The sequence below is a fragment of the Manduca sexta genome, chromosome 12 (assembly GCF_014839805.1).
Source record: "Manduca sexta isolate Smith_Timp_Sample1 chromosome 12, JHU_Msex_v1.0, whole genome shotgun sequence".
NCBI lineage: Eukaryota > Metazoa > Arthropoda > Insecta > Lepidoptera > Sphingidae > Manduca > Manduca sexta.
Window position 1 is genome coordinate 7,408,510 of NC_051126.1, and position 26,873 is coordinate 7,435,382.

General features: G+C 33.9%; 1 protein-coding gene across 1 annotated transcript in view; it reads right to left on the minus strand.

Annotated features, from left to right (window-relative positions):
* Positions 1 to 26,873, minus strand: part of LOC115440405 (serine-rich adhesin for platelets) — a 30,821-nt gene that overhangs the window by 868 nt on the left and 3,080 nt on the right. The window contains exons 2-4 of the mRNA XM_030164691.2: positions 6,730 to 6,872; positions 6,107 to 6,273; positions 223 to 5,931 (exon numbers count right to left, since the gene is read on the minus strand). Coding sequence (XP_030020551.2) covers positions 223 to 5,931; positions 6,107 to 6,273; positions 6,730 to 6,811 — 5,958 coding nt within the window. The 5' untranslated portion in view covers positions 6,812 to 6,872. The remainder of the gene's footprint in view (positions 1 to 222; positions 5,932 to 6,106; positions 6,274 to 6,729; positions 6,873 to 26,873) is intronic.

Below are 26,873 nucleotides of genomic sequence, written 5' to 3' on the forward strand. Positions count from 1 at the left end.
GAATAAAACTTTTGTTAATCCAATTATCCACTAAAATATGACATTATGAATTAATGCAAAATGTAAAAACTTACTAGTTCGGAATATTAAAAGTATTATGAATTTGATTATAATTAATAACTTTGTAAGTCTTAAAAGTTGCAAGAAAGATTAAGAATAGAAATTTCTAATATGTATTAAATGAGAAAAATTTATACTAAGTACTGTTAATGAATTACTCACGGGTTCTTTGTAGTTTGCACCTAATCGTTTAACTCGACGTCTTGAAGCAATTTCACCATCGCATTTCTTTTCAGCCTTATATTCTTCCACACATTGTATTTTACTTTCGTCATAAATTGTGTTATTGGGACAATTAAATACCGCGACCTTTACTTCGTGACTATCGTCATCTTCAGTGCATTGATAAAATAGATTACAATATTTGGGATGTCTTCTAAAAGATGTTGGACACACGAATAAATATTGGCCGTCATCAGTATCTGGACATGAAGATGAATTGGAATTATTTACAGTTGTTGTTTCTGTCTGATTTTCAGTCGTTGTAGTTTGTACTGATGACTCAGTTGTGGTAGATCCAGTTGTTGATTCATCGGTTGTTAAAGTTGTTGTCGAGTCTGTTGTTGTACTAGAATTTGTTGACTCTGTCGTTCCTTCACTTTCAGTAGTAGATTGTTGAATCGTACTCCCTATTGTTGTAGACTCTTCAGTGGTGTATTGTTGCGTTGTCGTTTGCTCACTTGTAGTAGATTGTTGAGTTGTCGTCTGTTCACTAGTAGTAGATTGTTGAGTTGTTGTCTGTTCACCAGTAGTAGATTGTTGAGTTGTTGTCTGTTCACTAGTAGTCGATTGTTGAGTCGTCGTTTGTTCACTTGTAGTCGATTGTTGAGTTGTTGTTTGTGCACTAGTAGTCGCTTGTTGAGTTGTCGTCTGTTCACTAGTAGTCGATGGTTGAGCTGTCGTTTGTTCACTTGTAGTCGATTGTTGAGTTGTCGTCTGTTCACTAGTAGTCGATTGTTGAGTTGTCGTTTGTTCACTTGTAGTCGATTGTTGAGTCGTCGTTTGTTCACTTGTAGTCGATTGCTGAGTTGTTGTTGGTTCATTTGTGGTAGATTGTTGAGTAGTGGTGTTTTCATTTGTAATAGTGGTTGACTCGGTAGTATTTTGCGGTTGCTGATTACTGCAATCTCGTGGAGGATAAACTGATTCTTCATGATTACATGTATCTAATGCTGGATCCCAAATAGTACCTTCACCACATTCGAAAAAGTAGACAGAGAATTTTTCACCTTTGCCGTCCCAGTCAACACATCTATAGAATTTTTTACAATCACTTGGATCAGGGTAGTACCCTGCTTTATCACATGTAACATTTTTGTTACCAGGTTTTTTTGAAGTTTCTTCTTGGGTGCAATTAGTGGAACTTTCCGTTGAACTCGCTGTGCTTCCAGAAGCCAGTGTCGTTGTTGTACTACTAGAACTTGCTGTCGTTGTTGATTGAGTGTTCTGTGTTACTGATGTAGAAGTAGAAGTCGTTCCAGAAGTTGTAGTTGTGCTTTCCGTTGTTTCACCATGACCTTCGGTACACGAAGGATTAACAACGTCATGAGGATGATTACACGTAAGCAAATCTTGATCCCATAGAGTACCTTCGCCACAATTGAAATCATATTTTGTAAAACCACCTTCACCGTTATCGACACATCTATAAAATTTGTTACAGAACTTCGTGTTTCCGAAAAAGCCTTCATTTTTACAGGTATCTTTACTTGCCCCATTTTCCGTATCCTTGGATTCTGTAGTTGACGATTGCGTTGTACTAGTAGTACTGCTTTCCGCTGTTTCAGATATTTCGTCATGTATCACAGGTTCTGTTTGATTATTAGGTTGGTAAGATCCTTGACACCTATTAACAAAGCTATCATGATTACAAGTTTGTAAGTTTGTATCCCAAGCTGTTTTATCTCCACAAATAAATTCGTTCTTCGTGTACCCACCATTATTTGGTACACATCGATAATATTTTTTGCAATCATCTTTATCAGCATAAAATCCTTCAGATTGGCAATCTTCATTAATTATTTGAGGTGCCTTAGTGTTTTCAGTGTGATAATTGTCATCATTTTTATTTGTAGTTTGAATGTGAGTCGTAGTAGCACTTGATGCAGTGTTTGGTTGAGTGGTTATTTCCGTAATTATTTGGGACTTCGTAGTCCATTCACTTTGCGCGTGACAAAAAGAAGATCCATCATCATGGTCGCAAGCCAACAATTTTTGTACCCAAACTGTACCTTCTCCACAAGAAAAGTCATATTTTGTAAATGTTCCTTTACCATTATCAACACATCGAATAAATTTCCTGCAGTCTTGAGGATTGGCATGAAATCCTTCTGACATACATTCATAAGATCCTGGTAAAATATTTTCTGTAGATGTTTGTTGTGATGTATTTTCTTTTTGAGTAGATGTTTGGTGAGGTTGCTTAGTCGATGTGGTAGTATATAAATTATCATTTTCTTGTGACTTATCAGGTTGACTAGAATCTTCGGTAAAACTCGATGAACAATTGTTGCTTTCTGCTTTATGCACACACGTTGTTTGTTCTTGATCCCAAATAGTACCTTCGCCACAAGTGAATTCATACTTGTTATATCCCCCTTTACCATCATTTACACAGCGATAAAACTTTTGACAGTCACGTAAATCTCCGAAAAATCCTTCTGAGCGACACACCACCCCGATGCTTTGAGGTGTTTTAGTTGAGGAGTCAGGTGTAACTCCCAGACTTGTACTTGTCAATGTAACAGTAAGTTTTGTGGTAGTTTCCTGCTCGTCGTTTACGTGTTGCGGTTCTTTAGTGACAATAGAATTTCCATGTCCTTTGCAAGGGTTTTCTGAGGAAGCATGGTCACAAGCTTGGATAATTTGATTCCAGTAAGTCCCTTCTCCACAAGTGAACTCATATTTATTGTACCCTCCGTGTCCATTATTTACACACCTATAGAATTTTTTACAGTCTTTTTTATCATTAATAAATCCTTCCTTTTCACAGTTGTCAGAAATTGCATTATCATAGGCGCTATCAGTTGTAGTTGTTGCTTTTTCTGTTGAGGAGGAAACATGTTCCGATGAAGTAATTGGCATGGTTTCTGAAGTACTGTCATTAATATCATGTATAGTCTCATTTCTAACTCCACACTCTTTAACGGCCCATGCATGGTTACATGCTTCTATACTCTGATCCCAAACCGTACCTTCACCGCATTTATATTCGTACTTGATAAAACCACCTTTACCATCATTAACACATCTATAAAATATTTTACAATCACTTTCGTCTCCAATGAATCCATCTTTTTTACAATAAGAGGATGTGATTGGGGTTGATGTTATAGTTGTCGTTGTTTGAGTAGTTTTACTATACCCATCTTCGTTTTCAGGGTATCCTGGTGTAGGATATCCGTGTACTGGTTTTTCCTCACTCATGGTTACGTTGTATGCAGAGGTTGTTGCTATACCATGGTCATCCTCGTAATAACCGCCGCATCTTTCTACTGCCCCTGCATGGTTACATGCTTCTATTTTCTGATCCCAAACAGTTCCTTCACTACAAGTAAACTCATATCGAATAAACGACCCATCTCCTTTATCTACACATCTATAAAATCTTTTACAATCTGATGTATCACCAATAAATCCACTTTTTTTACAAGTACTACTATTTATATCAGAAACTGTTATTTTCATAGTAGATGTTGATTTTTGAGTAGATAAACTAATGTCGTTGTCACTTTCTGGCATATTATACCCACCTTCATTTTCCTCGTCAATAATTACAGGTTTCTTTTGAGTTGTTGCCTCAGTAGTACTAGTTGTACTAATTGAAATACCATTGTCTTTACAATTGACTGCCCACGCATGATTACAACCTTCAATTTTAGAATCCCATGCAGTTCCATCGCCACAAGTAAATTCGTAACGAATATAAGTTCCATTCCCATTATCAACACATCTATAAAACTTCTTGCAATCATTATTATCCCCCATAAAGCCATTAGATTGGCATTCATTTCCGACATTTTGATCCCGTGGAGGTACTGTCGATTTTGTCGTTGATGGTGATGATGGCTCGTTATGAATACCATAACCCGTATCAAAATCGTTGTATTTCGTTGTTAAATAACTTTCTGAAGAAGTGGTATAGAGACTAGTTGTTAGTTTTGAAGTTGTTGTGGTGGGTTTTATGGAAGTAGTTTCAATACTAGTTGATTGCACATTTCCACCACATCGTTTAACAGCCCATGCATGATTACACGCACCAATATCAGCGTCCCATAACGTGCCCTCATTGCATTTAAATGTATACTTTGTGTAACCGCCCTTACCATTTTCAACGCAACTATAAAATATTTGACAATCTTTAGCATCGCCTACAAAACCACTCGATACGCATTCAGTATCAACATGGTGTATTATTTCTGTTGTAGGTTTCGTTACACTTACGGACGATGAAGTAACGTGATTGTTATTATAACCAGTATCATCAAAGTCTTCAGGCTGAGTTACTTCAGTAGTGGAAGAACTATAAATTTCAATAGATTTATTGGTTGTTGTAGAATAAGTATATGTAGTCGACAAAGGCGATAAAATAGTAGTTGTTTCCTGACTAATAGGACGAGAAGACATACTTCCGCATTCTTTAACAGCCCATGCATGATTGCAGCTTTCTATGGATTGGTCCCATAACGTACCTTCACCACATGAGAAGTCATGTCGAATAAAACCTCCTCTACCATTGTCAACGCATCTATAGAACTTCTTACAATCATTTGAATCAGCCATAAAACCACTTTGTGAGCACGTATTATTCACGTTTGGCTTATTTTCGGTGACTTTTTGACCTTGAGTTTTAGTTGATTTAGTTGTCGGTGTTGTTGATTCGGTTATTTGAACCTGTGATTGACTTGATTGTTTCGAATGATCAATTTGAACTTGTGTCTGTACAACTTCATTGCCATAACTAATCTGAGTTTGTGATTGGCTAACAGCGGCCCCATAGCTTATTTGATTTTGGTTTTGTTTATTGTTATCCTTATCGCTCTTATTTAATCGATCACCATAGTTTATTTGTGTTTGATTCTGTATTATAGGATTATTACTAATTTGCGTTTGACTTTGATGTACTTTAGTGCCGTAGGAAATTTGTAACTGATTTTGAATAGTCTTATCAGATTCCTTAGGAGAACTCACTGTGCTATTTACCATTGCATTCACATTAGCCGTTGACGCTCCGAGAATTGTGTTAGACCCAATAGAACCATGCATGTTATGATTCTGAGTATTACTTCTTCCACATCTACTTCTTTTGACAGCCCATGGGTGATTACAAGATTGTATGTCATCATCCCATATTGTTGGTTCACTGCATGAAAATTCAAATTTAGTGAATCCACTTCGTTGGTTACCAACACATCTATAAAATTTGTGACAATTGACACTATCTCCCATGAAACCATCGGTGGTACATATATCCTCATGAGTATTCTGTTGACTATTAGGAAATGAAGATGATGTGACTTGAAGGTTATTTGCAGATGTTGAAATCCAAGGGTATGCAGTTATTTCTTTAGGCCCTGTAGAAATGGGGCGAATGGTTGTGGATGTCGAACTTTGCCATTTAATTGTCGTTGGTTTTTGACTAATTGTTGGGTGGGCTGGTGCCAGTGATACTTTTACTGTTGTTAGTGGGGTATAAACAGGAACAACAGTACTAATAGGAGAAGGAACTTCTTGTACTTCATTGATAACATTAACTTCGTAATGCGGTGAAGTAACTTGTTTTATTCCACCACATTCAGAACGCTTTGTGTTTTGTGGATGATTGCAAACTTCTGTATCAGGATCATAAACAGTACCAGGAGGGCACCGAAACTGTAAATAATATGATTAATGATTAATATTCGACACGATATTGACCAATGTAACTTTGGCTTTAAGAACAGACTAAATTGGAATAAACGCTTTATAATTTAAAGCATACTTTTGTTTTGATTTCTAGACAACCCTACTAATGTTTACCGATTTAAAATACATATATGTGTCTTACCCCATAAGATATATATTTTCCTCTTCCAGACTTTGTACATCTATAGAAAACGGCACAATCGTTTGGATCTCCCTTGAAACCCTCATCGGTACATACGATTGGGTCTGGTCGAACTCCTGAATAAAGTTTAACAAATCTTCCACTACCTCTGGGTTGTCTCATTTCACCTAGAAAGAAATCAATAAATTGGTACATGATTTAGTAATTATATTAGTTTACTCATATTAAACACTCTTCTTCATGATTTATTTCTTAAATCTATAGATGGATCATCAAAAGTTACGTTATACTTTATCCCCTAAATAATGTCATGGATATTAAAATGAGGGACAATGAGTGGACATTCGATTCTTTTCTGTAACAATAGAATCGCATAGGTACTGAACACAATTCCGAACATCGCGACATTAGTACAATGATGATAGTATACTATCCTAAAGATTTATATTCAACAAGGTAGCCACAACATTATACGATTGCGTGCAAAAAAATATATTAAGAAACTTTAAGCAATTTTGTATACAATGTGCACCCGATTATAACCTGTTTTGTGTGTAATAAATAAATAAATTATGAGTCTTTTTTTATTATTTCTTTTTTTCTAGTTGCATTCTATGACTCACCATCATTACTTATATTATATGCGTCGATGATGGAGATAAGTAGTATAACTGGCAAACAGTAACTTATTATTATTTGGTTCATTCTTGCTGTATTTTTAATATTCTTATAACACACGTAGCATGTTTAAACACCGCCCACCAACCTGCGAAAAAAAATGTTACTTTAAATATAAGTTACATAAATTTCCTACATTCAATTATGTTGTTGCCTCATACAGGGTCATTTTGACATCGGGGTGCTAAATGAAACTACATACTTATCGTATTGTAAATAACACTTTAAAATAAGTTACCTGAGCCGTAGATGTAAAATAAAAAAGTGTAAGTTTCGAACAAAATAAATATTAATAAAAAATTATTTTAATTTTACACGCCTTAAAGCCACTACGACTACTTAAGAATTCGTTGCAATGGCAACATTATACTTTCAATCAGAAATACACCCACGCACACGCTATATTCGCATTGAACTACAAAATGATAAAAAATCTGAAATCTAAAACTAGGATTTTTCGTGAAAATAGTAATTATTAATGGATAATTTTTGGCTCAATTTCAGCAAAGGTGAAGAGGAGTATGTGGTTTCATTTAGTAACGCAATGACAAAATAAAGGGTCATACAGGGTATGACTACACTTAATAAAGGATTTTTTCTACCTATGTAGGCATTTGGCTCAATAATATACCTAAGGGGTCATAGTCGATTTATATATATAAAATAATATCAGCCCTGTATTATATACTGTCCCATTGCTGGGCACGGACCTCGTCTACTACTGGAAGGGATTAGGCGTTAGTTCCACCACGCTGGCCTAGTGCGGATTGGTAGACTTCACACACCCTCGAAATTCCTATAGAGAATTTTTCAGGTATGCAAGTTTCCTCACAATGTTTTCCTTAACCGTTAAAGCAAGCGATAATTCACAAAGAATACACACATAATTGTTAGAAAAGTCAGCGATGTGTGCCCTTGGGATTTGAACTTGCGAACATTCGACTGGGCAGTCCATTCCACACCGAACTAGGCTATCGCTGCTTCTCTAATAGTCGATCGCAGTCGATTTATTACAATATGACAATATAATAAATGTGAATATTGAATTGTGTTATGTGTACCACGTTATATTTACAATACAAAAACATCGGATTGCAGAGCTAATGGTCAATTAAATATGCAAATCAAGCATTATGGTCTGCAAACGCTCACATTTCTATTCAATAAACAGTATCAATAAATTAATCCTAATACTCAACCAAACCACGGTACATTATTAAAAAGAGTTAAAAAAAGGTAGGTCGCTCGTGGTTGTCGTGGTTGGGACATAGAAATTGTTCTAAGTACTTACCCCCTTATTCATAAACCTTATTTATGTAAGGACGGAGCATTGCTGTGATAACAAGTCTGTTTTTCAGTGCATAGACATAGGGCCGTTGTGATTAGCTAATATTGAGATACAACTTTAATCTAGTCGGCTGTCAGATTAACAAAGCTGAACAAACAGCAAGCTGCGAGATAAACAAAGCTGAGAGACTAACAGACTTGTTATCACCGGAATGATCCGTCCTTAGATAAATAATGTTTATGAATTAAGGGGTTAGTGTTTTTTTCGTTATGTATATATATACTAGCGACCCGCCCCGGCTTCGCACGGGTGCAATGCTGAATATTTAATGGATGTTATTATTATACATATAAACCTTCCTCTTAAATCACTCTATCTATTAAAAAAAACCGCATCAAAATCCGTTGCGTAGTTTCAAAGATTTAAGCACACACAGGGACAGAGAAAGCGACTTTGTTTTATACTATGTAGTGATACATATAGCTATATGTAAGTATACATCACGTACCGCGACAATAAATTATTCTTTCTTCCTTTTCTTTCTAGGTAATTAGAAAAACTAAAAAACGTATATACTTAGGTATGTCAAGATGTCAAGTTTTGTATGTCAAGGCCGTACGACACAATATCAACGAACTCGCTTAACCTCGTCCTATAAAAGTAATATTCGCAGGCTATGACTGCTTGCCCATTACGACCAATTATAACTATCAGTTGGCCATAAAAAGAATTCACGATATTTTTCTTACTGACACTTTGATCACTTAAATTGCTTGAAAATAGTGACATGTATTTTCATTTGTAAATTGTAGACTGTTTTCATGTGTTTTTATTGGGTAGGTAGTAATGTCTAATGTAGGTGTATGGCATTTGTAGCTGTTTTAGATTGTTAATGTAAGTTAACATTATGTATTCCTTTAGATTTAACGTAAATTTAAAGTGATTAGATTCAAATTCAATTTTTTCATTTATAATATCGGGTAAATAGGTGCTTTGGTCCGATAAACACAATATGTTCAAGTAAATACATTTTATTAATTTTAGCTCTGTATTATTCTCGTATAAGTACCCTTACGTTTAAGAGTAAACATAAATCAGCTAAAATTCATACGTTGTACAGGAGCACAAAATACAACTATCAAAAGAGAGGGCAGTTACTTTCTTCTACGTAGTTATTTAATATTTATAAAAACTTTAAATATAAATATATTTACACATAAATCTCTCTTGTTCTCGTCTCGATAACGTCTATTTATGGAGTAAGGCTATAGCGATCATAAGTAGTCATAAGTTATATTAAAAGTATTATAAAAATCGATTATATATTATTTGAGTTTATCCATTAGAAACAAAACATACAATATTTTTAATATCCGATATTAAATAATACCTTTAATCATAATATTTTGTACACATGCTTGTATAAGCATCTGTACAAAATATTATGATTAAAGGTTATATATATATGATTAAAGGTTAAGTCAAACTTAATAATAAATTACAACAAGAATTAAAATACATAACAGATTATCATTCCTTGAATATAAAAGCATGTCCATTCCAGTGCACGATATTGCAACAATTACGAAAATTTCCGACGCATCTTGCCTCATATTTCATGTGGTGCTGTGAAACCACCCCGGCTCTAAAGGTCACATGTCAACAACCACGCAGCCTTCGTACGAACAGATCGACTTGCACCCGGTTCATTGCCACGAATAATTACAACTTGGTGATGTTAAAAATAAGCATGAACAAAAATGCTGCCCGGCACGTCCAGTTTGTTTTTATTCGAAAAAACATTACTAGGATGGCCTGTGACGCGTATTATGTGAAGTAAACTGTACCTTCTTTATGTATTATAATGACACGGTATTTACCTAGTTAAATAAAATTAAAGTTAATCGGTTGAATATCTTTAAAAACTTTCAAGAATAGTCCACATTTTTGCATACAAATTATTTATCGTTATTTACGTGGTCCGACTAGGTTTAATGATAAATTAGTCAATTTATAAAATTACTAGCTTTTGCTCGCGGTTCCGCCTGCGTTAAAAAATAGGGGATAAAATTCCCGCTACATAATTTCCCGCGATAGAAAGTAGCCTATGTCCTTCGTAGAGTCTCAAACTATCTCCATACCAAATTCACTCTAAATCAAAAGGAATAAATTTTCCCCGTTTTTACAGCTTTGCTCCTATTGGTAATAGCGTGATGATATATAGCCTCGATAAATGGGCTTTCCAACACTAAAGCAATTTTTCAATTTGACCTAGTAGTCCCTGAGATTAGCACGTTCAAACAAACAAACTCTTCAGCTTTATATAATAACGCATAGATACAGAAGTAAATCGAAGTTCCAACTTTTATTCTTATTGGTAAAAATTGCCAGCCAGTTGGCAAGTTGTACACATTACAGACATTGCGTATGTAACTAAAAGCAGAAGGCAATGTACGGGATCATGCAATAATAGAATAAAAAATATATTGGTACACCGATATCGTTGCGATATAGCCACAGGTGCGTGGTTCTCTTACGCATAAAATATCGTGGTAGATACTTTACGACGTCATCTGTTTTTGGCTTTGCAAAACAGGTTCGTCTCTAGATAAACTATCCAGTACATAGGCTGCGGTTGGCTCTGCATTCTTTGGACTGCTCGATTGAGCTCTGATATTGTGGCTTGATATAAATTACGATGTGCACCTTGAGCGCATACATGGCTGATGTTAATTTTTAAAGTTTTGTTGGATTTTTATGGAGCTCATTTTTATTGATATTTTTTGCAAAGTATCTTATGCGCAGTCCACTTCTACTGAGAAATAGTGTCTATAAATAAGCCCGAATAAGTGTTAACAGCGAATTGCTTCAACGGTGGGTTTACGTAGCATACGCACGTCAAATAATAATTATTATTCCATAATACGTTATCGTCAAATACGCAATGTTATTTTTTTAATGCCGTTTAAATACTATCGCATGCAAAAAATGCTCGCTCGCTCTTACAGCGAGGTTTAATCATTTATCTTCATACGACATGCTCCTTTACGCTCTTTTCTTACCATCAATTTATTTTTACACACACTCACGCCTTTTATCTCCTAAGGGATGCAGAGACTCAGTTAGTTAATTCCAGACTTCGGGCGGATTTATTTAAGTATGTATTATTTATTTTTGTTTTACTGCGCCATCTGTTGGTGCGCGCAGACATCACGAGAGGTTCACGGCCAAGGCTACGAGACTACGCACCTCTACATGCTCTACAACGTGTTTAAAATAATCGATCTGTGTAATAAAACAATTAAAATATTTATTAGTTATTACGTTTATTTTTTTATCGTCCATTTTGTCCAGTTGCTGCTTATACAGGTTGTAAACTAATTTTCGATTCTTATGTGGGGAATACTTAAAGCTGGATTTCGCTAAACCATTAACTCGGGATGGGTCCTTCAAAAGAGTTAACGACGGGCAGCCGGCTGGTTGCAAAAAGTAAAATCAATTGTCATAAAAGTAAAATAGTTATTTTACGATATTTTAAATTAAGTATATTTTTTTATTTACATTGCGTTCGATACTGGCGATACGACAAAGTTTCTTCTTGTTGATAAATTTATTTATACAAAAGAGCTCTAATTTATAAAAAAAAACTAGGACCTATAACGATATTAAAATATGTTGAGGTGTATCATCAGATATTGGTATCAATTTAAATATTTTCCAACTGTTTAACAACTAGTGAGTAATAAATGCCCCTGACAATATTAATTATGCAATTTCAATTCAATTATTACAATTATTAAAACATCCATATGCAATAAGGGACAATGATCACTAACTGCACCGGATGAAACTTGTTTTTTGTTATGTTCACTGCCACTGACACATGTAGGAAAAATTACTTATAATAAAATATCTAGCCATACAATGTGCAGTTCGATTGCATACTACGTACGCCAGATTCCTGTATTTAAGCATACCAAAACATGGAATCCGATGCAATCAGAATCGAAACCCAACAAAGTTATATCATAATTCAATAGTGTCTAAGTTAGTAATCTTCCACTGCTCTCAAGCCTAGTGGACATCCACTATTTTGACGATACTAAGCATTAAAAGCATAGTACTGTCTCTTTCTCTCATATGATATCAGCAAAAATATCATCCCATTGTAGTTGACTTTTAGTTAAACGCAATACAGTTTTCTAAGTATGTTACAGAAAGGATTTGACTTCGTTTTTACAACCGGTACCTTTTCTGAAGTCAACCCTTCTGGATAATCTATCCCCATATTTGACATAAAATAACTCACGGCCATGTTACAAGAAACCTTCAGGAGTCACTTCAACGGTGTCCTAGTAGTCTTCTCTTCAGCCTATATGTCGACCCAATGCTGAGTGTAAGCCTCTAGGATTTCACTCCATGGTGTTTTGTCCAAGGTGAGAAGAAGAGTTAGATGAGGACTGATCTCATCTAGCAGCTTCCCACCACCTTGACCACGCCGTCCGTCTTCCTCATCAAAGGCTTGTCCCGATTTCTATGACCAATTCTAAGTCTCTAGTGATGTGGTAAAACATAGCTATTGACATGACAACGTCTGCGTAACAGCTTGTAAAGTAAGAATGCTTTGCGAACTTAGCGGAGACACTGTCATGTGTCTAGATTCTGTTGCCTTGTATAAAAGCCTCAAGTAAACAACTTGTTTAAAAATATACACCGACGCTGTTTTACTTTTGAATTAAAAGGTTTAAAATAAAAAGTCTGCACGAGTTAACATATCGAGTTGATAAAGAAAGAAAAATACGCGCATATTCCGTATGTAAGACTTCTCAAAAGCTGCTCCGGGCTCGTAAACGACTTGTTATAGCGATAGCGAACAATCCTGGGTCCCATATTCTTTTTCATATATTTAATTCAGGTTTTAGTTCGTAATTTTGCATGTGCGAAGCCTTTCCCAGAAAAAAAATGTAACTTTATATTTTCAAGGAAAAGTAGTCTAACTAATAAAAAAATCCATGATATGGTTCATAAATTTGCATCTAACATTCAAGTGCATTAACTAATTTATGGTAGAAGAAATAATTAGTAAGATTAAAACTAACAGAAAAATGCTTAGAAAATTTTTACAGTCGCAAGATAATTTTATAATTGTTTTAGCCGAGGTATTTTATCTATTTTAATATTTTTATACTTCAGTCTAGGTACTATGGGTTTGATACTAGATCGTGTTTATACCTTTCAGACCTAATTTCGTAATCGAATTTTTACCAAACATAATAGAGTCGCGTGATTAACCTAGCATGTAACGCTACAAGATGCATTTTTTTATCTTAATGTAATTTATTATTGTTGGCATATTAAGGCGCTCGTTACACCTCAGCCTACACCATTAGATAATAGGTGTGATAATGCATCTAGCATAACTGACTAAAGAAACCTTTCCCACGAGCTGGCAATGATTTATCTAGGTTAAAAACATTATTGTTCCTTTATCATAAAAAAATTGTATATTAACCAAAAAATATAATTCCACGATGATAATCTTACATAGTCTTTGTCTTTAAACAAAACAGATGTCGTAATTTCCTTCAACAATATTCTTGTTATTAATTAAGATAAAATTCGTGCAAATTGTTACACTTCACAAAGGAATTTGCGTTTATGAGTAATCATAATCGTTTATGATCTTGTTAGATGTATTCTGTTATTAACATAGATTTATTAAGAGGAAGACTTTACGAGATATTTATTCATCTGAAGTTTCCTGTGTAGTGTATCAAAATGAATAATTAGGATAGAAAAACATAATAATATGCCGAACTGTATGCACTGCTGATCACACTGAATAATTTGTTTCTTATTGTAATGGTAAAGATCAAAACAATTAGACACTTAGATAGAAACCATTTTAGGAACTAAAGTGTTATTCCAAAATTCATAAATTTATTAAACGCGCGATGTAAAAATAATCGTTTAATTTCATGAACTTTTTCAATATTCTGAGCAATTTTCTTAATTTTTCTTTTCATAATAAAAGCTTTATACGATATTGCAAAACTATAAAAAAATCATGAATGAAATTGATTAATTCGTTCTCAAGTCCCAATTGAGCAAGTGACATAAGAAATCATTTATATCTATATATATAAAAATGAATTGCTGTTCGTTAGTCTCGCTAAAACTCGAGAACGGCTGAACGGATTTATCTTATCTTGGTCTTGAATTATTCGTGGAGGTCTAGGGAAGATTTAAAAGGTGAGAAAAATTCGAATAATTGCCGGGAAAATCCTCAAAACAGCATTTTTCTATTTCCCATACAAACGTTTTCTAAATAAAATGGAGAGTCAATTTGTAATTTATTACCGCTGCATAAAGTTCAAATTCGCGTGCGCGTTGGAGGATCTAATATCGCGTTCTGAAACTCAACAAAAGTGAAAGTGAATCGCGAACGCGACAAAATTGCATAGTCTCAAAATACATAGTACATAAATAGTGGTCGGCTTCGAGAAACTCTATTTTAGCTAACTTCAGTTGTTAATATAATATATAACTCAAAGGTGACTGACAGTGATATATCAAGGAACAGCCCAAACCATTGGACGGATCGGGCTAAGACTTTACATGCATAAAGCTACTATGACGTAGGCATCCCCTAAGAAAGGATTTTGATAAATTCTACCCTTAAGGGGATAAAATAGGGGATGAAAGTTTGTATAAATGTTCTTAGATTTTCGACTGATTGAACTGAAATTATAGATTGGGGATAAAATTAGTTTGAACCTATAAGTACCGGGAAAATATGTAGCAAGACTTTTATCAAACAGTGGAATTTTATCCTGGAAAACACCTTCACGCGGGCGAAGCCGCGAGCAAAAGCTAGTAATATATATACCTAGTCTTGCCATAAATATTGTAATAAAGAAAAAAGAAAATTGTTAACTGCAAATAACATTTATTACTTTTACAGTGTGTCAGTTTAATACATAAATATAAAACAATTAAAAATATAAAAAGCTTATTCGAAGTGGTCTCCATTGGCTGCAATACAGTCCTTTAAACGATGAGGCCAGTTATCAATAGAAGCACGCACTCTTTCCATGGGAAAATTCTTCACTGCCAATCGTATAGATTGTTTTAGGGACTCCAAATTATCATGGCGTTTAGAGCAAGCTGTACTCTCTAAAACTGACCACAAATCATAATCCAGCGGATTAAGATCGGGACTAGACGACGGCCAGTCTTCAGCTCTGATGAAGTCCGAAACGTTCGATTCCAACCAAGACTGCGTGGACCGAGCTTTATGACCCGGCGCCGAGTCTTGCTGGAAGGACCATACTTGGTTATTGAACATGGTGATGTTAAGGGGCTTAACTACCTTCTCAAGAATGGTATCTTGATACACTTGTGCCGATGTTTTGATACCTTTTTCACAAAAATATGGCTCAGTCACTCCTTCATAGCTAACACCCCACCAAACCATCACTGAAGTCGGATAATGTCCACGTTGCACTCTGTCGACTAATTGGGAAGCTTCCTTAGAGCTTTGAGCATAAATACGGTCATTTTGTTTGTTAAAATGTTGCTCAATTGTAAAAATTTTCTCATCCGTAAACAAAATTTTTCTGTGACCTCCCTTTGCGTACCGCTTCAGTAGTTGTTTCGATTTTACCACCCTATTCTTCTTTAAATTATCAGTTAAGAAATGGCCAGTGCGTCTCTTATAGGCTGCAAGTCCTAAGTCATCTTTTAAAATACGCGACATGGTTCTAGGTGCTATCTTCATTTCCCGAGATAAAATCTTTTGCTTTCGGACAGGATTTCTTCGAATTCTTTCCCTTACTGCTTTGACCACCTTTTTCGTACGAACACTACGTGGACGGCCAGATCTTTTCTGTCACAAACAGAGGAGGTCTCATTGTACCTATTAATAGCCCGGTACACAAACATTTTACTAATACCAAGTGTATGGAGAGTTTTAAAAATTGCATTTGGCTCCATACCTACTTTGTGTAATGCTATCACAGCGATTCGGTTCTCTTTATCACCCCACACCATTTTAATATCGCAAAATATTTTACAATGTATTGGCGCCAAAATGAGAAAACACAATGAACAATCGTATAAAAATGACAGATTCGAAATTCAAATGTAATATTTTTTTATAATTAAGTGTAACAGTATTTATGGCCAGACTAAGTATTTATAGATAATATACACGAGCATCTATTTAATTCCATCGAATTCAAACTCAAACTTATTTTTACAATTTTTTATACGTGCACTGCAAGTTACCCTGGTAGTAAACATGCGGGGTCCAGATGGAATGTCGATTGATGAGGCATAAATACCTTCGCCAGTCAACACAATTATATATATTGCCGCCCTGTTTGAACAAGGTGTACATAGCGGTCAGATATACATAGTGTTTCCAGAATGCAACACACTTACGTGGGCCGCTGCAGCAAGTTTTAAAATATTGTGTAGGATTTTAAAAATGTAAACCGCGTAACTATACAACTTACGATTACATTTGAGAATACCTATACGTTATGTACGTCTTAACTTGAAAGGCAGCCATAACGTCTAAGAAAATCTAAATTAACTTATATAAAGCTGAAGAGTTTGTCTATTTTAACATGCTAATCTCAAGAACTACTACTACTTGGATAGCCCATTAATCGGGAAAGGCTATGTATAGCCTATGTTAAATCACGCCATACATAATAGGAGTGGAGCATCAATGAAAAATGTTGCAAAAATGGGGAAAATTTGTTCCTTTTGAAAACTTCCATTGCATGCACTGCGTAAACAGTTAAAGTTACGGAACAAACATGTATGACGGAATTGTTCCTCTTAAAAAGTTCTAAAAAATATATTGTAAGTCAAAGACCCTGCCGCATCTATCTACCTGTAGATTAGCTAGTATCTTGGTCAAACTAGAAAATAAACGTGCGCTATCACGCCACGGAAGGAAATCTGCACGACGAAATTCGGTGCACCAGTTACAGCTCTGCCTACCCCTTCGGGGATAAAAGGCGTGTATGTGTACCACAAACTATTAGTTCCTTGACCCTTTAATGATGATTACAATTTTATATAAATATGAAGATATATTTATGTTCCTTCAAAATCACGACTCTGTGCATTAACTCCGAGTCAAAACGTGAGCAATCATAATATGATTTCACTCCTAGAGTTATTTACAAGATAATCCGTTAATTACACAAAATAATGTTACTGTTCGTACCATTCTATATAAATATTTATACAAGCGATTATTGAGAGCATAACTAATGCAAATTGTCAATAGAACATTGCAAATAAAAGTATATTTTGTTACTTTTTTATATGTATTATACGTCTTGCATTTTGTTAGGTGTGAAGTTAGTGCGGTTATAACGGAAAAAAATCACAGTTGTGTCAAATATAGACATACGTTTTAAAATTATTCTAATTTGACAGTCTTGCGATCGTGTGGGTAGAAGCAAACGTTCGTCACATAAAGTTGTTGTTATCATAATAATTGGAAAAAACATTTTTAATAATAAAAAAGGTAATTATCGTATTACTCTGGCGTTAAACGCGTGACCTTTTCTCTGCAAATAAAGTTATTAAAACAGTAAATCTTTTGAACACGTCGTCTGTACATATTTATCCTATCATGTCTACAAGATGACTAATTACATTAAGGACAAATAAAAACAACAAAAGCAAGGCCAATGTACATAAACAGAAGCCTAAAAGCACACCAACTGTGTAACCATATAAGACAATCTCACAATCTCGGTGAGATAAAAGCCGAACAGCAATAAATAAATCGTTTGGGTTTAGCAACTGGCTTCACGGGCTAGAGGCTGATGGTATCGCGATCATCCGGCGATTCTAAGACATTATTGTGCAACCAGCTGACTACTTTCTTATTGTATTGTCTTAATTATGGGTGATGTTGGGTATTTGGTTCAATGGTAGGCGATTATTGTGGCAAGGTCGTTGCTATACTTCCATATATACTACTATGTACTGCTATATTTTTTTTTTACAATTTAGTTATATACCATTTCGTTATCAGTGTAAAAGAAGAAGCTAACAACGTCTGAAAGTTTATGTAAAACGTCCTTTTGCCATGTACCGGCAGTGTAATTGCTTTTTAGTTGGATAAAAGGGATGAAGGTAGAAATCACAAATGAAGGCCGCTGCTTTCTTACAGCTACTGACCTGTCCAAATTCCAGAAGATAAGTTAAAGGTTTTGGCATGAGATATAAGTTATTTATTCTTCGTTCTAATAATGTATTGACTCTAGACTAGTTACTTAATTTGCATCGATTGGACTGTCATGGGAGCTTGTATTACAATGGGTGTGCAGTGAAGAATATACATATATCTTCAATAACACTGATTGATACATTTATAAGAAAAGAGGTACTCTTGAAGAATATCATGGTTTATTACAATGGTTCAGCCTAGGTTCCTACTATAAGGGACATACTTAGAAATATTAATAAGATAACGTCATTTTACGAGTTCTTTATGAGTGAATGGTTGTAGGTATAGAGTATGAATTTAATGAAAATACATAAACGGTCAATGACCATTCAACTTGGCAATCTGTTAAGAAAATTAAGTATTTTTCGAACGATACTATAAAAAAATTTACGGCACATAATTGCAGTGACAATTAATTTGTTTTCAGTTCTGTGTGAGAAAGATTAATTATATTATCAATAAGTGAGATAGTACATTGTTTATTATAAATATGTATTCCTACTACATTATATTCATTATATCATTAGCTTTTTTCTTTATACCGATACAAATATCATCATAAAATAAAATACCATCATAATCTACTTTAATGTAAATCAATAAAGTTTATTCCTTTTGGACTTTAAGTTTTGCTCCATTACTGCTTCTTTTTATACTTTAAAATATTACGTAATTCATTAAATATGAATTATACGGAAGCAATATCTAGAACAATTTATCATCCTATTAGAAACATCGACAAATTCATTTTTAGAATGTTTAGTTCTTGGGTTTACATCATTTGTTTATTTTTTCCACGTTAAACACATAACGGATTTAGCATTATACTTTAATCAAATATGCTAAGTTACGTTTTAAACAATTTATAGTCGTCTTAAATCAATATAATAAAATAATTCTGTACATCATTAAAGAACTATTCGTTGAATTTGAAATAGATAATTGGCCTATTAAAAATCAATGGTACCGCTAAGCGGAGGCATGTCTTATTAAGTGTTCCGTTACTCAAAGTCTAATTCAACATGCATCAGGGTTTCGGAGATCCCTATGACGTCATCACCATAAAAGCCTTGTATCTATTTTTAACAGCGAAGATCACGAAGATACTAGATAGGGCAATACCAATTTCCCCTGACGATCTCTCACTCAAGTACACATATTAGTAGTTTGAAATTTTACAAACTTATCATTAAAATCTTAAAAATTTCAAGTATTATTATTTCATTTAAATATGTGAACAGTAAGCACCGAGCAGATTCAAACGCCTAAACTGGTTACATTTAGCCTTTGAAGATACAACTTATAAACCATGGTTTAACCACTATTGTTAACATATCGAGAACTTTGCTTTTTATGGACCATAGCTCCGGGCTCCTTAAACGCAAAACACGGCGTTAAAACAAAGAGTCCTTTATATTACACGGTTTAGTCGCTACAAAAAACGGTCATTGTTGCACGCACATAAGAAAAACATCCTCATTTGGTACGTGGTTCGCGATAGTAATCTCGTTGTAATTATATTTCGAAATTATATAGAGTTCAATGACCATCAAACAAAGACAAGCTAATGACGGATTACGATCCTTTTAATTTATTCAATTGCCCCGTATCTCGATAAATATTAAATAGTTTTAATCTGACTTCTTATTCTCTATCATAGTGTAAACTCGAAATGCAGTTGTGTTATGTTGTCTTTGTGAAATTGATGTCGAATAGTATTCTGTATGTCAATTTCAATTATGGTCAAGAACGCGATGAGACGTATTACACGCTTGCACGTGCTTACTATGAACAGCCAAAATAACTCGTGGCACAGGAAATAGTATTTAACCTATACTTTGGTACATTAATGTGCCAGAATTCCAAAATTTGGCACGTATTGTTAATTTTTGCGTTAGTAGGTTTAATTCGTTAATATTTTTTAATTTAATTACATAACAAAGATCAATGTTTTACTTTGCATTTGGTTTCGAATGAATTCGAGTCGAACAATATTATACCTAAACCTAAACTTGATTCGGGTTATTTTATTCCTTCTACAATAATAATTATAATCCAAGTAACTAAGTTCTCTAAGATCAAGTTCTATCCTCAGTTTCCTTTGAACCCGCTTACATACCTACTTATATATATTTAAAATTAGCATGGCGTATTAGTCATGTTCCCAAGTCAATTTTAGATCCCAATTCTCAAATGTTTACTATTCTAGAACCAACTTACTTCATAGTTCATTAATAAAAAGTTAACGTCTTCCGCAGACAACTAAGAACAAACGTTTAATAAAGAGCTACCGTGTTTCATAATTCAAGAATTAATTACCGTTGAGATGTAATCTTATTTTTTTTAAACGATGATATTTCATTACACAGTCGACTTATGCATTTTTTGTTTGTACTGTACATAATTGACCGAATTCCTTGATTTTTTTATGTAACTATAATAATTGTCTTAATTTAAATATGTAACAGTTTTTGTTGTTTGATTATTATTTGAAGTTACTTGTGTGTTCGTTGTAAATATATTATCACTAGTTTTCATGGAATAAAAATTAAGTTTCTTTTAAAAAACAGCAAATTGGGTACAGAAAATGCTTTATATCATAGCATAATCTAATACTCAGTAATACAATCATGCAAAGGCTCCATATTCCTCTATCTGCCCATATCCCTCTTCGATGTAGGGCGCCATCATAGCACAACACATTTTTCAACCAAGTTCAAGAAAGGATTTGGGGATTTTTCCGATGCGTCGCATGTCTGTCATCAACCACCTCCCAGTCCAAACAAATGTTCTTTGAAAAACCCGTCTTGTCAAACTTCTAAATACTACTCAAAACTTTTCAAACTACGCCTCTTATAATTTATAGATTGAATAATATTATCAATATTATGTATTGAAGTTAGTTTCAACATTTATTACTGTAATACTATGTTTTAAACTTTATTCTAAAAAACCTTGATCGTAATGGATTGACACGCATAAATGTAATTTACAATTTCCGAGATATCCTACGACTCATTGTCATGGACGAATCAACAATTTATAATCTCGTCCCAGATGTCAGTGCAAAATATAGCTTTAAAATCGCGATCTACTTTTTATGACGAGTATAAGTATATTATGAAACGCAAATCATCGGAGGGCGTCACACGTCTCAATCTGATGACTTCGAGATGACATATACATCATTATGAATACTTCATTCTGTGTCACTATCTACCGTTGTTCTGTTTCACGATCACTTTGATACCGTTAAGTGACATTTTGTCGTATTTTGAGTGATGCATGAATTGTTTTTAGATCCGTATTGGATCCGAAACGAAACCGTCTCGATATATGCATTTGTTATACAAATATATGACAATTGTGCGAAAGTTTGTGAATGTGAATGTGAGTGTAAATGTAAATATCTTTAGATGTATGTTAAAAATAAACACAGAAAGTGGTGAACTGATTTGAATGAATTTTGTCACACAAACCATGGCCACATATTATAAATGATGACTTTGAAAATAAAAAATAGACATTTGCCGCGGACGTCACCTCGAAATAAAGAAATTAAAATAGTATGTGTGAGTTCCTATTAATGTAAGTTGTGGTCGTCTTATTTGGATTACATTTAATTACCCATCAAGATTAACACCAATATTACTATTTAGTAAAACACCAACAACTTAATTTACAGTGAAAATTAAAAACAACTTTACGCAATTTACACCATTAAAATTCTACAGTTGTCATTTTCCTTGTTTTTTATTTCCTATAATTCTTGGGTGCTTCGATTATCATTTAGTAATGGTTTGACAATATTACAATAGAGTGCCCTTCTGCACAACCCATCATACATTATTATTAAGCGTAGTGCCTATCAAAAGTAATACCGTGAATATTCATTGTCCATTAATCAAGGTTTCCTGTTCATATTTTTTCCTTAACGAGGATTCGCGATGATACAATGATGTCTCTATTAGCCTTGAGATAAAGGAAATTATTAAATTACTTTGATAATTTAGGTGTTTCATTTATTTATAAATATTTGTTGTTTATTATGTAAAAAAAAAACTGTTTTAACTTGTGGATTGCGAGTCGAGACACCCAAGATAAGTTATTAATTCTGGCAACATTATAATCAATATTAGATTCGGGGATCTAAATATAAAATAAGTCTGATCCGTACATTATTTTTACATATACCTATAAGCGCACTTAAAGACGTGTTACTTGGAAGTTATTATAATGTAATTAGTATTTGTAAGATGGGAATAAAAGACAATAACAATTTCAGAGTTGACAGTAATGCGAAAAAAATTACCGCCTTAAAATAAATATTGACCTTGTAAAGATAATCTCAGAGAGCCTAAACAAACAATTCAACAAAATGAAGGCATAGAGCATAAAAATTTTAAAGCAAATTATATATTATATATAAATTATAAGTAAAGAATTTTAGTAACACTCGCATAGAGCGATCATACCAACCGCAACGTGTAATGAAGTGAACAGCAGTTGTCAAAAGAATTCACGATGCAAAATGAAAATGCTGAACTCACTTAGTGCCAACAAGGTGACCTAAACAGGCCAATACAATGTAAATAAGAAACCGCGATCGGAATAATAGTTAATTCATATAATATAGTGTTATGGGGGAAGAAACGGATTCTTGGCATTGAACTTGAGACAAACCTACTTGGCCCTGACGCCAAATGTACCGAATACATTCAAATATGCGGTTATTGTTGATGTCTATCTGGGACACGTGTAATATTGAACCGGTCATTCCTTTACTAGGATGTGGGTTTGGTAAATTGTGACGAAGATTCAGATCAGAATTCAAATTGAATTCAGTTCTTTGGCGAGGTAATTCCCGTTCGCGTTAACGTATATCAGGACAAATATTCAAAAAACAAACACTGGTAACAATAATTGCTACGCCTTAATAAGCCTATTTAATCTCATTAGGAATTATTAAACTACTTCGAGACATAAGTTGGTGAGTTATATAGATGCAATATGTCGATAGAAACTATTTTTTCGTAGCATCATTATTCAAAAACGATACCAAATATCAAAACTCATTGCTTTATTTAATTGTATCTGTACCAATGCGGTTTAAAAGGAGTTAAAATTGTAGTACGAGATTTACTATTTTGCCTTTTGGTCTAGCCTATAAGACTTGAAATGTAAGTCAGCGATAAAAACAATGCCAACTGCTTTTTCTGTAGTTTATGCAAATTGTACGGTATAACCGCACATGCATCTGCACACGTAGACTCAGCATTTATCACAACAGGCATTCAAAACAAGGAGGAGGTTCTCAATTCGTCAATTTTTGTTTATGTTTGTTACCTCATTTGTAAAATTCAATCAGTTCATTATCATACCGCGTTCGCATCGCACATTTATCATTAGTATTAGCATTAGTAAATTCAATATATCAGTTATTTGAAACAGTGTACCTTGTTTTATTCTTAAAGGGTGTATAGGTAAAACCCTACACGAATATCATTACTGCATTAAAGAAATCAGTATTTATGTTTACAGCTATAACTGTCACCGATATAGTAACTCTATTTACTTACATCATTTGGGATGACATACTTATGTACCTATCGTCACGTCTGGCAATAATTTACATGTTAACAATAGCTAAAGTACATTGTAGGAGTCAAAACATGAACAGAGTCAGTGAACTTTAAATAACTGATATGTATTAGGATAAAGCTATTCAGAGATTTACCTCTATTGGTATCTATACAATGCTCTATTAGTTCTAGTAAAGAAATACATTCGATATATTTTCCAAGCCAAGCAATGATTTATTGTAAATAAATTATTTTTTCGAATAACAATATAATTTTATTATGCATCTCACTATAAGATAGGATAGAATTGGGAATTCTATCCGAAATGTCCTAATGTGAAAACTATTTTTTACTATTGTAGTTTATGTATGTCGTTGAATTTACACGCTTTATTGATTATTGGGGGAAATTGCCTCTCTTCTAATATACTCTATTAATATGGGTTCGTAGAGTACACAGTTTCCGAAATTCATGGAGACGAATCAGTAATATAAGTAACGTCACACAGCTATTCCTCGACAGTAAACCGCCCCATTGCGTGTTCCAGCTTTGGAAATACGGAACCTACGACTTCTGTCCTAGCAGTCCAATTTGATGTTCGTTAAACGCTGTTTCTATATACCTATTATTATAGTTTTTGTGAACAAATATGTTTAGCCGTTTAAATACAATTACATGATTTAACGCCATGGGGGTTCTAAGAATGACGAGTCGAAAACTAAATGAGATGGCGATTATCCACGCGAGTGTACTTCAACCGTAGTAACAACTCGATAGTAATACAAAGTTCAATGGAGCTTCGGAATCAAACAGGTTTGCGCATTATTAACAACTCATACTGGCTGCTATACATTCAAGGACTAAGAAAACAGTAAGACGATTATTTAAAAAAGGAACAAACGCGTTGCTACTTTATAGTGTATACGTGTCCCATTTCATCGCAATGCAATAAAAAATAAATTTATTTTATTGGGGACCCGCATCGTATATGTTGCAAAACTTTGCAACATATACGATGCAAATATAGAGAATATTTTAAATACACAGTAGTGATTATTTTTTACGGTGTCTTGCAGGGTATGTATTTCTGGAAGGCTATATATTATAATTTTATGTCTTTCAGGTGTAGGTAATTTTACATATCTGGGCTATTATAGAGACATTTATTTAATTACTAGCGTAAATAATGCAGCTTCAGTGACGATAATTTAGTAATTAAAATTTAGACCCATGAAAAAAAATCGATTGCAACTTGAACGACTTTAAATGAAAAAAAAATAACTACATTAAACAACCATACACAAAATATATTCGGTATCACAAAATTATGTTTTTATATAATTCACGTTGCATAAACCCCTTCAATACTCCACGCTTTATTGAATATATGAATATGTTATGTAAATAACGTATCAGTTGAACAGAAAAGTATACCTGAACAAGTTTTTGCTACCGAAAAAAGAATAGTTCCAACATATCCATTACAGATGATCTCTGCCACGTCCGAAGGCAGTTCAAATGAAGCTCATTAAATTCGCATCAGACTTGATAAAACACACGAGTTCCTTTATTTAAATCACTTTCTTTGTGATCAGAGACAATTATCTGCATCGCTAGTGACGAGAGTGCAAATGAACTTCGATCGGAGGTGCCGATCGCATACCTATGTAATTGTCTCACGCAATCAACAATATATACTGCGAACGATACCAAACCGGACTTATACGTAATTGTTGGCAATTTTTTTAATCTGATGAGAAGTTCCTCGGTGGTGGAGACTGCCTCGCTAGCGTAGTTTTAATGCATGCGCGTTACGGGAGCACTCTGATGTCCTGGGTTCGAATCCCGGGTCGGGCAAAGGGATATTTGGGTTTTTCTGCTCAGTATCAGCCTGCAGATTGAAATTTGTGCCCAATATAGCGATAGGCTCGTCAACTATCACATCATAAGACAGAACACACTTAACGAAAAATGGGTGCCCTGGTTACACCTCTGCATACCCCTTCAGGGATAAATTCGTGATGTGTGTTTGTTTTTGATGAGAAGTTTCAGAGATTCCTCTTTACATCCAAACTTAGAAACTTTATAAATAAACTTCACGGTTTATGATATTAGTATTATAAATAAGGGTATGGTATATTTAAATACCGCTTGTCATATTGTCATTATTTTATTATGTTCCAGGTCAGCTATCGACAGATGCTTCGCCAAAGTGTAAGGCCATAACATAATAGATAAAAATCTTATATTGTAATCCAAGACTGTCCTATCCATGTGGCATATTTCCTCTAAAAACGTTCAGCTTTTTCTGTCTTATCTTCTCAAATCTGTATGAATATACATTGCCAACCTGCATATTTAAAATTAATATAATACCCATATGATGGAGCAATTCAGACCTATTGTATACCGATCTAAAAAACTGAGAATCTCAACGGGTATTAGTGAAGAATGATGAACCATATGGATACATAATAATGATTGATTACAGCTCTTAACTGAATGAAGTTGTTCAAGTTCTTTTTACTTTTAAGCTGTCGACATGTAAGTGCGTAAATTATAACACAAAAACTATAAATCTTTTTAAAAAAATTAAATATAACATGAATAGATTTTCATGAGTTTTACGGTTTATAAAAATAAAGTATACTTTATATTTAGCTCATATCAGTTGAATTTTTAGTCTTTTATTTATTTATACACTTTATTACACAGAAGTATATAGGCGAACTTAAGGTGGTAGCTCAAGGTCCATTTTCATACATTTTGTTTCGGCTTTAATCTGGGTAACTAAACAAGTATTGGCAAGTAAAGAATTTAAATTCACGTCTAGTTAGTGATTAGTTCTCGCAGTTGAAAGAAAAATGTAAAAATAATTAATAATCATGGATATTTCTGCCTTTAAAATTTCGTCATATTAAATTTTAAAGGCCGAAATATCCATGATTATTAATTATT